A 12,070-nucleotide genomic window follows, 5' to 3' on the forward strand; every position below is an offset into this window, starting at 1 on the left:
ACACTCTCAGGATTACTGCAGTGACTGCAGAGATTGTTGGACATATTTCAAAACCTTTGGAGACATTCTCTGATGCTTTATCCAAATCGAAATCTTGCCGTGGTTGTCTCAATGGACTGGAAAGAGGAAGCCCACCTGGATTGTGTACCTCACTCTCCCGATGTGTAGTTTGTCTGTTACAGACTGCAAATGACTTTCTTAACAGCAAGAATAGAACTAAGACTCCCTAATTATGCAAAGCCATGAAACAGTACAAAATATACAGACTATAGATACATTTGAAGTGTGATGGTAGTGCCGGAAATCTTCGGGTTTGGGAGTTACCATACTAGTCAAGGATGTTGTAAGTTCAGCGTGTTGAGCTTCACTGTCTCTTGGAAGTGTAGGGTTGTTTGATGCATGCTGCTAAAAAAGGATTTTGAAGACCTGTCAGCCTACACGGTGGAGTAGGTTGCTTCTTGAGTAGTCACTGCACAACAATTGCCCTAGTCCTCAAATTAAAGAAGGCGACATTTAAAAACCAGAAATGCTTTGTACCCAAAAACCTAACACCCAGTGAACCAGATGCCCACCTCCGAGAAAAGATGTGAGTCCTTATCTCTTAAGGTTCACTGTTACCTGAGAGAGGAGACATAAGTCTTTAGCCAGACCGTAGATGTTCTTGGAATCATGTGGGAACTACCCCGTCCTGTTGCGGTGCATAGATGCATTACTGTTGCCCTTTCTGCAGGGTCACCCACAAGCTTTTTGCCTTCATTTTCCTGTTCTCTGAACCCATTTTTGTTGACTTTTTGGACTCTGCACTTTTACCACTTCTAATCAGTGCTAAAGTGCTTGTGCTCTCCCGTTAAAACATGGTAAACAGGCTTACACCCAATTGGCACATTTAATTTACTTGTATGTCCCTGGTAAAGTGGTATTACATGTACACAGGGCATGTTAATTAAATGCTATTACTGGGCCTGCAGTACTGATTGTGCCACACACTTAAGTAGTTTTTAAATGTGTCTCATGTCTGTCATTGCCACCTGTGTGCTCAATTTTAAACTACGAGTTCGAGTTGGCAAAGTAAACCCCTTGCCAAGCCTTAAACTCCCCTTTTAGTGCATATACATCACACCTAAGGTAGGCCTAGGTAGCCCACGGGGCAGGGTACATTGTAATTCAAAGGCTAGACATGTACTTTTAAATCTTACATGTGCTGGTAGTGAAAAACTCTTAAAATAATTTTTCACTACCGTGAGGCCTACCTCTACCATACAATAACATTGGGGTGCTTTATCATGTTTCATAAGTGCTCATTTTTTATTTGGAACAGGTAAACCTTTCATGTTTGGTGTCTGAAACATTATATTTTAAATCTTCTTGAAAGGTAAAGTTGGACTTTAAATTACAATTTTGACAATTACATTTTTAGCAAACTGTTGGGCCTGCTTGGTTTGTGGCACTCAGACGATTAAGGCATGGTCTGATGCCTTGGGCCACACTGGCTAAACACCCTGTTTAAGTAGTTGCTACAGAGAAAGTGTAAGTGCCCACCATGGCACAAACAAAGAAAACTGGAAAGACTGTCCGCTTCCAGATGAACAATATATTGCCCCTCATGTGCCCGATGCCCCTTGAATTCTGATATAATGCCCAAACAACAAAAAATGCAATGCCAAACAAGCTTGAAACAGTCACAAAAAAAACCAACAAGATTATCAAATCTTCTGAGAGCCTGCAGTACTGATTGTGCCACACACTTAAGTAGTTTTTAAATGTGTCTCATGTCTGTCATTGCCACCTGTGTGCTCAATTTTAAACTACGAGTTCGAGTTGGCAAAGTAAACCCCTTGCCAAGCCTTAAACTCCCCTTTTAGTGCATATACATCACACCTAAGGTAGGCCTAGGTAGCCCACAGGGCAGGGTACATTGTAATTCAAAGGCTAGACATGTACTTTTAAATCTTACATGTGCTGGTAGTGAAAAACTCTTAAAATAATTTTTCACTACCGTGAGGCCTACCTCTACCATACAATAACATTGGGGTGCTTTATCATGTTTCATAAGTGCTCATTTTTTATTTGGAACAGGTAAACCTTTCATGTTTGGTGTCTGAAACATTATATTTTAAATCTTCTTGAAAGGTAAAGTTGGATTTTAAATTACAATTTTGACAATTACATTTTTAGCAAACTGTTGGGCCTGCTTGGTTTGTGGCACTCAGACGATTAAGGCATGGTCTGATGCCTTGGGCCACACTGGCTAAACACCCTGTTTAAGTAGTTGCTACAGAGAAAGTGTAAGTGCCCACCATGGCACAAACAAAGAAAACTGGAAAGACTGTCCGCTTCCAGATGAACAATATATTGCCCCTCATGTGCCCGATGCCCCTTGAATTCTGATATAATGCCCAAACAACAAAAAATGCAATGCCAAACAAGCTTGAAACAGTCACAAAAAAAACCAACAAGATTATCAAATCTTCTGAGAGTCGGCAATCAGCTTGGTTAAATCTCATTATTTAAACTGCACCTAAGCCTCAGAAGTTGCTTGTCGTCCTGAATACTCACCTGCTAGGACCTCCATGTTGCCCCGGCTGTCAAGACAGCGTCCAACACCCAGTTCACTGCTGCAGCGGGGGAAAGAACAGAAGCAAAAAATAATTAGTAAAATTATGTAAGTAGCTGGCTAGAGTGCTAGGTTTCACAAAGCAAACCTATTCGATAATAGCACATATCCCTCCTTCGGCCTCAGCACACTTTCAGTTTCGATACCTGTGAAGGCAAAGAGAACATTTTCAGAAACCTTTGTGAATGCTAATGACTTTAGTGCATACTGCTATTCACATTCCAGAAAAAAACAGAGACTTGAAAGACGTGTGAAACATCCTTGAGTGCACTTAACAAAGACATTGCGTACACACTTAACATTGCGTGCATGGTTAACCCCGAGTTAATTTTTATGTTATTTTGATTTGCCTAAGTTATGTTTTATGTTTACTCATCAGTGTGATGCTTTATGAAACATCTATATGATGAGTACGACCTATGCTTTGTAATAGAGTGGGCAATAGCTTGTATTCTTTGGATGTCAGTAATCATTTGATTGCAGCTGAAGATACTACATAGGTAAGGACATCTGAGCTTTAAGATCTTCATAAAGGGATTCCATTGATGTAGGAACTGTGCAATTATTGAGGCACGAAACCATGTGATGTTAACTAAGAAATGAGAGTTTACTGCAAGTAATAGGATCACTACAGTAAAGTCTACTTTTACCACCAATTACTTTTAAGCAAAAGCTTCAGTTCTAGCCAGTGAACTCTGCTAGTGAAGAAACTAGGAAAACAGGAGTTAAAGAGGGAATATTCACACACAAAGAGAGCAAGAGATAATCCTGGTTCCATTCTCCCACATAAAATGTATCAAATGCAAAGGGGCAACCAGGCAAAAATAGTGGGTAGGGGAAAGAAAGGGGTGGCGGGTATAAACCACTATGCAGTCTACCTAAGGTTTTCAAAGAGAATTGGAATAGATGCCTCACCAACTAGTAGTGGCATGCTTCATCGGCGCCTATCCATGCCTTGGTAGGATGGTACCACCAGAGCGGACTCAACCAAAATTGGGAGTTCTTATATAAAGTATACTACTGGATAAAAGCAGAGATCCAGAAAAAAAAGAAACTGTTAAAAATACCTTCCGGTATAGCCCAAGTAACTTCCTTTTTTATCGTAGGGATACCAAGGGTATGAGTGAAAACAACAGGTAGGGTTCCTTTGAGAATTAGTATCTCAAAATCCCTTAGTTAGCCAACATGTTTCAGCTCTTGCTAAGAGCACTTACATGTCTGGGGCCTTCATCAGGGCTGTCAATATATCCCTGCCTATCTACACATGTACTCCATGCATTGCTGGGAGGCCTAAAGCTCTCACCTGATCTAGAGGAAACTTCTCCATTAGAAGTACCTAGGGAAACGTAGAGTTAAATAAAATGATTGGTCACTCAGTGGTAGTTTTCCATTATTAAATACCCAATCCTGCGTTCTGTCACAAGAGGATGCTTCAGATTCCCTGAAGACCTGTGAGTGTTCAGATGCTTATAATGCAAGGCTGTGTGCACATATCTAACAGACACCTATTTCCTGTGTAGCCCTAGCTCCTAAATGTTGAAGTGTTCGCAAAGGTTTAATCATCAACAGTAATTTAGGCAGCATAAACCATAAATAAGAATAATGCTGTGTCATTTTGTGTGCCATGGCAAACCTGCTGTAAAGCCACCATATGTATGTGTGCTATGTCAAATTAGCTGTAAAACCACCACATGTGTGTGCGCATGTATAGAGCATTCATGAAGCACGCTTCCAATACCAAAAGCATGCATAACTCATTTGTGAGGCAAACCTTCATTTATACTCTGACACATTATCCTATTATAGAGTTCTTGAATCATGCGTGTCAGGTGGGAGATGTAGCTAAGGTTTATATAAGAACTCATAATCTTGTTTGAGTCTGCTCTGAAGGCACTCTCCTACCAGGGTGTGGATAGGCACCGATGATGAAGCATGCCACTACTGGTGGGCTAGGCATCTATTCTCTTTGGAAGCCTTAGGTAGACTGCAAACTGGTATATGCCCTTTGTGTTTGGTAAAGGGGGAATAACAAAGTACTACTATGAATCCTGGGGAGTAGGGAAGTAGAGTAGGGAACTACATAGACATCAGCTAACATATCACCATATATTTATATACAGAATCCCAAGAGCCACACTACATTGTATCTGTCTACAATGTGTTAGAGATTTTACAAGGAGAAAACCGCAGGTGTGGAGGCAGCCGGAAAAGTATCTCTCTCTGTTTCGTTCCATTCCCCTTTCCCTTACTGAGCTCAGGTGCTCTTAGATACCTTGAGTTCTCTGAAGCCTTGAGCTTTGTGGAGGCATTGGGACACAGCAGTACAGATTCCAGCTCACTCTTGCAGGAACACTCGGGTTATTTCATGACAAAAGTAGACATTTTCCTGCCCTAACTATTTGATGCCTGCAGCCTGTTTCTGAGTCACATGATTAGTTGTAGTTGGCATGCGGACTTTGTTTATTCCTCTCAGACAACTACACAACAGAGAGATTAAGTGTGCCTGGATGAGTTATCAACTGGCAGGGTGGGGGATGGTGGGGCGGAGCACGGCACAACCCCATTTGTAACTGAATAGGCTGTGCCCTGCATTCACACACAGGACTTATCACCATTGCATTGTTCATACAGCCAGCTTGAAGCAAAGTCAGGGGAGGCAGGAAACTCCAAGGACTTCAAAGGGTGTTCTCTAGCGACTTCTCCTTCTTCACAGAAGGACTCATGTATAAAAATAGGACCCTCAGGCCTACTTTTTAGTACACCTCTAGACCTGCGGGAGACTCAGAAGGGCTGCTGGGCTGCTCTGCAAGAGGGAATGATGCTACACTGCTGCTCTACTGCATTGCTCTCTAAGTGAAAGGATTGGACTTGCAGCTTGAGTCCAGGACTTCCAGAGTGACTCTCAGGGCTAGCTGGCTGGCCTCCTGCTCAAATCCTTTGGGACAGAAAATGTTCCAACTAATTTGAGCCCAGCACCTGGACGCTGTCTAGCTCTGCCAGCCTTTGTTCCTGTGGGAAAAACAGATGCAGCCCAACACATCTCCTTGCAGCTCTGTTTCGGAACCGCCACGGTGTGATGCATCCCCAACGCTAAACCTCACATCACAGCTGCAGCTTCCTTTGAAGTGCAGCTGCTTCACGAATCATCCTCGATTCAGACCTTTGCATCATAAGCCCCTTGTTGAAGGCATCCTCGGCAACAACACAGGAGTTTGCATTGCAGACCCACAGCTTCTTCGGAATGGCCTGTGGGCAAGGCATCTTCGACGCAGAACCCCTCATCAACAGTATCCACAACGATGATGCAGGGCCCCGCATCGTAACCCCGTAGCTCCTCAGAATCGCCGTTGTGTTACGCATCCTTAATGTGGGATCTCCCAGCGCTCCGCAAACCCAGATTTAAGGTACTTTGTGCCGCAAGCTTAACTTGGTCCCTGTATCGGTCCTGTACTCCATCGTGATCAGCCTGAACTTGTGACTTTATCCTGGTCTGGCGCGACCAGTATCCACAGTTGGCGCCTCATGCTTCTAAGCGCTGTTGTGACTTAAAACTTTGAATTTGCATCTCTGTTGTTCTTCTGATTGTATTTTCGTTGCTTTGATCTCAGATATTTGTACTCTATCTTTCTAAAATAGCGTGGGAGTTTTCTTGTGTTGTGTTTTCACATTATTATTGTCTGAATTGCTGCATAAATACTTTACACATTGCCTCTAATTTAAGCCTGACTGCTTTTGTGCCAACCTGTCAGAGGGTTTGTTACAGATTAATCTGTTTGCTTGTGTTTCACCTTGACAGGGATTGCGATGCGCAGTGTGGTGAGCAATCACTACCAGAGGTGTGGAATTTAACAGAATATCTACTTGTCCATGGGGCAGGCTGTGTCATCAATCTACTTGTCCTGTAAAAAAAAATCCACTTGTCCCTTCGGTGCTAGTTAGTGTGGCAACAAAATATGACAGAAAATTCATTATAGAAGTGCTCTAATGACAATCTCACTGTTTATGCCAGGTCCCATCCTATAGTGCAGTTTGAATATTAGCAATTTCCTTCTTTTCTCACCTTTCCACAGATCACATACTGGGGCTGAAGGTAGTGGTGAGTGATAGTTCCAGGAATGTAATGCCCCTTTGAGTCTGCAAACCTACTAACCTGCATGTTTTAGGGGTTTTCACCAGCTCTTCTTTGATCTTATCCCATACTGAAAAAGGTTGGAAATGTACTCCTGACAAGGGCAGAAGTAAAGCGTCTTCCAGGATTGGGGAAAAAAGTGGTTGAAGGAACGTGAACTTGTAAACGCTCAGCAGGTATTTGCATGAGCAAGTCTTAGCATGTATATTTGCTAGTCCTCAAATACACTTCGCAAATATTTTCAAGGGGTATGATTCCCTGGCCTAATTCTGTTAATTCTTGTGAATTCATGAAAGCCGTAAATCTGCACTAATGCAAGGATATATACTGTAGGTAAACTTTTGTGACTTTTTTAAAGAATTGGGCCCCTAAATAGGTCTGACGTTAACCAAGATCTTTTTGTTTTTATTAAAATTCTAACTCTCTATTGGGTGGCTTCACTGTGAATGAGCACATTCTGCTCCTTCACAAGAAGCATATCTGCACACAAAGTAATTCTGCTCAGTGCCAGGCACTACTGAGCAATATGTGCTTTTTGAGACCAAAAACTATTTTTTTCTTTTTGTCAATGTTTGTTATAACTGTGCGGGCCCAACAGCTCTTACAACAATGAAGTAAAAAAAAAAAACATGTCAAAACAAGTCGCGCATTAACAAAAACAAAAGGCTGATCTCCAATGTCATACCTATTGGCTTTGTTAATGCTTGTTTATTTTCATGTTCCCCATAATATTATAATGAATGGTTACACTGATTTTTCATTATCAATGGTTTTGCATGCATCAACACATTTTACTAAATGATGCTTCAAAGAAATGGTACCTAAAATTTCACAGTAGTTTAGCAAAACGTTGTTTTTTTCTCTGAGTTGGATTTTTTTGTGAACATTTTATTTTGAAAGCAGAGAACCAAACCTGCTTTCAAGCTTCTTAAAATATTTGTATGTGATCATAGAGCATTCTGGCATAATTATATGTAACTTCATACTGTTAAACCTTGCAAACATGTGTACACATTTTTATAATAGAAACACTCTCTGTGCCTTAACTGCAGACAATGCCCTTCCCTGATCCATAATGTGGTACTGTAAACTGGCAGACAAAGGGATTGTGCTGCAGGGAGTTGGGCGTACTTGTCCTAAGGACAAAATAAACATGAAAACTTGTTGTCCTTGACGCCGAACAATATGTCTTGGGCATTGGTCACTCGCCAGTATGATATGCCACAAAAAACACAACAAAGCATATTGGGATACAAAATCCTTTATACATACATTTTCTACACAACACAGACAGACCAACAGCTACAACCAATATGGATACTTCCTCATTACAAGCAACATGAGACAGTGTATCACAGACATGTCCAACAGTTTTCATATCAGTAACAAAAGACATCAAATATATACTTAGATTACCTATGTTTGGCAAAGGACATGTTACTGCCCTAAGAGATGGGTAAACATTCCAGCCACACCCTTTCAACACTTAATCATATAATTTTCAGTGTTAGGACGTTGCCTACTCATTATTTAGCATAAACAAAAGTTATCAGTTTTATTATAAATAGAATATCCACTCTCACACCACACAGTCAGAGAGACTAACTAGAACACAATATGGGAAACATATCTTCATAGGATAAATCCAATTTTGGCCTGTGATGAAAATCTTTGGGATCTTGTAGAAAGGCACTCACAGACACCCATCAGTCGAACTCCCAGGGGATGGCAGAAATACCTGTCTAATGAGTATTATTTATGCAGTTCACAATTTACAACCCTCCTTTCCCAAGCAGGGATGTGGAATTCCTACATCTTGTTTGGGGTCAAGGGCAACAAGTTTTTATGTTTACTTTGTCCTTGGGAAAAGTAGGCCCAACCCTCTGCAGCACAAACCCTTTGGCTTCCTGTTTACAGAGAGTGGAACTCTCTGCAGTTGAGGTAATGTGTTTCCAAAAGATAATGCTGTTCGAACTTGTATTTATGGTTCATTATTTGAAAGCCTTGATTATTAGGGTGAGTGCTGTAAATAAATGTTTTAAGGTCACACTTCACTACTCACGTTGGTTCCAGTACAAAAAAAAACAGCTGTGTATACACATGTTCGAAAACTTTAGGCTATGAGGCTAAGTATAATGCTCCCAGAATGCTCTCTGATTAGATGCAAATGAAGTGTCATTTAGTAAAATGTGTTGATGCATGCTAGTATTTCCCAAAAATATTTCTAATGGAAAATCAGTGTAACCATTTTCAACACGGATATGGGAAGCATGAAAATAAACAAACCCTGACAAAGCCAACTGATCTGACATATTTTTATAAGTCTTTTAGTTTCATCAATGCGTGTCTTGTTTTGACATGGCTTTTGTAACACTTTATTGTTGTGGGAACTACCAGGCCCTCAACATTGTAACAAACACTGCCAAAAAAAAAACCCAAATTTTTTTAACTCTAAAAGCACATGTTGCCACCAGTGGCATAACAAAGGCCCCGCAGCCGCCCTCCAGGGGGCCCCTTTAGCACAGCACCTGCCCTGAGTGAGTCTGGAGAGGGGGCTCCTCCATGTTCTTTGCAAAGGGGCAACCTCCAGTTTTGTTACGTCACTGATTGCCACTGTAGTTCCTGACACTGAACAAAACTACTTTGTGTGCCAATATGCTCCTTGTGGAAGAGCAGAATGCAATCACTCACAGTAAAGCCAGCCAAAAGAGAGAGAAATAGAAGTTTTTATTAAACAAAATGTCTTTGTTAACACCAGACCTAATTAGGGACCAAGACCCACATGTAGGTAGCTTTTTGCATGTCACAAACAGCGACTTTCGCTGTTTGCGACGTGCAAAAAGCACATTGCGATGCACAAACCCAGTTTTGCGATTCAGTAACCTGGTTACCGAATCGCAAAACGGGTTTGCGAGTCGCAATTAGGAAGGGGTGTTCCCTTCCTAATTGCGACTCGCAGTGCAATGTAGGATTGTTTTGTGACCGCGAACGCGGGCGCAAACCAATCGCAGTTTGCACCCATTTCAAATGGGTGCTAACACTGTCGCAAAAGGGAAGGGGTCCCCATGGGACCCCTTCCCCATTGTGAATGTCACTGTAAACATTTTTTTCAGAGCAGGCAGTGGTCCTGTGGACCACTGCCTGCTCTGAAAAAATGAAACAAAAACGTTTCATTTTTCGTTTTTGTAATGTATCTCGTTTTCCTTTAAGGAAGCAGTCACAGACATGGTGGTCTGCTGTCTCCAGCAGGCCACCATCCCTGTGAGGGCCGCTATTCGCAAGGGGGTCGCAAATTGCCACCCACCTCATGATTATTCACTAGGTGGGCATTTGCAAAGCCCTTGCGAATCACAGATGGTGTCAGGGACACCATCCTACATTCGGATTTGCGACTCGCAATTTGCGGGTCGCAAATCTGAACCTACCTACATGTGGCCCCAAATTCTTAAAGAAAGTCACAAAAGTGCACCCATGGTATATGTCGTACCCCTATAAAATATTTGTGAACTGTATTTTAGCATGGGTAAATACGCATGTGTAGATTTGCTCATGTGAAAATCTATTGAGCATCTGCAAGTTCATTTTCCCTCCGGCCACTTTCTTCCCAACCCTGGAAGAAGTTCTAATTCTGCCATTGTCCGGAGTAAATGTCCAACCTTTCTTATTATGGGAAAATATTAGAGAGAAGCTGGTGAAAATCTTTAAAACATGCAGGTTAGTAGGTTTGCAGACTCAAAGGCATTCCAGCCCTGGAACTATTGCTTACTGCTTCCTCCAGCCCCAGTATGCAGATCTGCAGAAAGGTGGCAAAATAAGGAAATTGCTACAGTAGGGATTGAAACTGCAAGTATTCAAGCCCTATTATGGTAGTAGCCCTGGCATAATCAGAGAGGCTATTATCAGAGCTCTTACATAATGAGATTGCTGCCATAATTTGTCACCACACTACATGGCACCAAAGGGACAAGTAGATCTTTTTACAGGACAAGTAGATTTGAGAAGCAACCTGTCCCCTGGACAAGTAGATATTTTAATAAATTCCACACCCCTGAGTTTTGCTTTCTTTCTTGTGTTGCTAAAGAATGTACTGCAGAGGTTTGGGCCTACTTGTCCCAAGGACAAAATAAACATTAAAACTTGTTGCCCTTGACCCCAAACAATATGTCCTGGGTGTCGGGCGATAGGAATTCCACATCCCTGCTACAGTCTTTAATTATCCATCTTTTTGTATATTTCCTCAGGAAAATAACAGGATTGATTGGTTCATTCTACTGTTCTGTGTTAGTTATTATTGTAGTTTTATAGTTTGGCCAGATTAATTTCAAATTTCCTTTGCATTATTTTTATATTGTCGAGGTGTGGTTTACACTGCTGTAAATTAGGTGTTGAGTTTATCAAAACAAATACATATAAGTACATGTGAATGCATGTGATGGCTCTATGTTAATACATATCCTTTATTTAATTAATAAAATAGTAATTTTAGTTTGTTCCGAAGTACATGTGAACTCAGGTGTTTGCCTTTTCTTTTTTTCACGCCTGCCCTTAGTACTTGACAAGTAATCGATGTGGGAACTATGTGGATGTTGGTGTTATGACAGCAGATCTACAGCGAATGTACAGGTGAGCATAACATCATATTCTCTATTTCTGAAATCCCCTGTGGGCTGGATTTTCAATGACCTACATAATTATGGTACTTGAATTACTCGGTGTGACTTGAGGATGTGGCGTTTAACATCATTCACACACTCCCCTTTGGTGGCCCGTAAAAATCTTGTTAGAATCTGTAGAGATCTTGTGATACTTAATTCAGATCCTCTTTCACTTAAGGGTGAAGATTATGATATTTTTACCAATTACTAGTTATGCAGCTGTTCTCAATTTTAAAATCATTCTTCGTTCCTCATTCAGAGAAAATTCAAAGACTGACTGCAAAGTCTATGCAAATATTGATGCACAGGGCCACTCATGGTCCCTCTTGAACGGAACCATTGGTACACACAACATAAGCTTTGAAATCAAAACGTATCTGCACAATATTTTCACACATGAACACAAACATGCATGCATTTTCAATCCGCATATGTGGTTAGCAATCCTGTACCAATGAAAGAATATTTCTAAACTACCATCACAATAAGCTTTGCTGCTCTCTCAAAGCACAGACGTTTATTCGATTGCAACAGATTTTGCTAGTTTTTTTCTTTTCTTAAATTTGTGTCATCAGATGCATTTTTCATCACCTCGTAATAAAAGTGTTGGTGGCATGGCTTGTGCTCACAATGATGGAGAGAAAAAACTTAAAAAAAAATAAAGTATAGTGC

General features: G+C 41.1%; 1 protein-coding gene across 1 annotated transcript in view; it reads left to right on the plus strand.

The window, feature by feature from the left end:
• The window catches only part of NVL (nuclear VCP like), a 359,132-nt gene that overhangs the window by 1,616 nt on the left and 345,446 nt on the right, over window positions 1-12,070 (plus strand). Inside the window, exon 2 of the mRNA XM_069233825.1 lies at window positions 11,293-11,366. Coding sequence (XP_069089926.1) covers window positions 11,293-11,366 — 74 coding nt within the window. The remainder of the gene's footprint in view (window positions 1-11,292; window positions 11,367-12,070) is intronic.

Source organism: Pleurodeles waltl, chromosome 5 (genome assembly GCF_031143425.1).
Source record: "Pleurodeles waltl isolate 20211129_DDA chromosome 5, aPleWal1.hap1.20221129, whole genome shotgun sequence".
NCBI lineage: Eukaryota > Metazoa > Chordata > Amphibia > Caudata > Salamandridae > Pleurodeles > Pleurodeles waltl.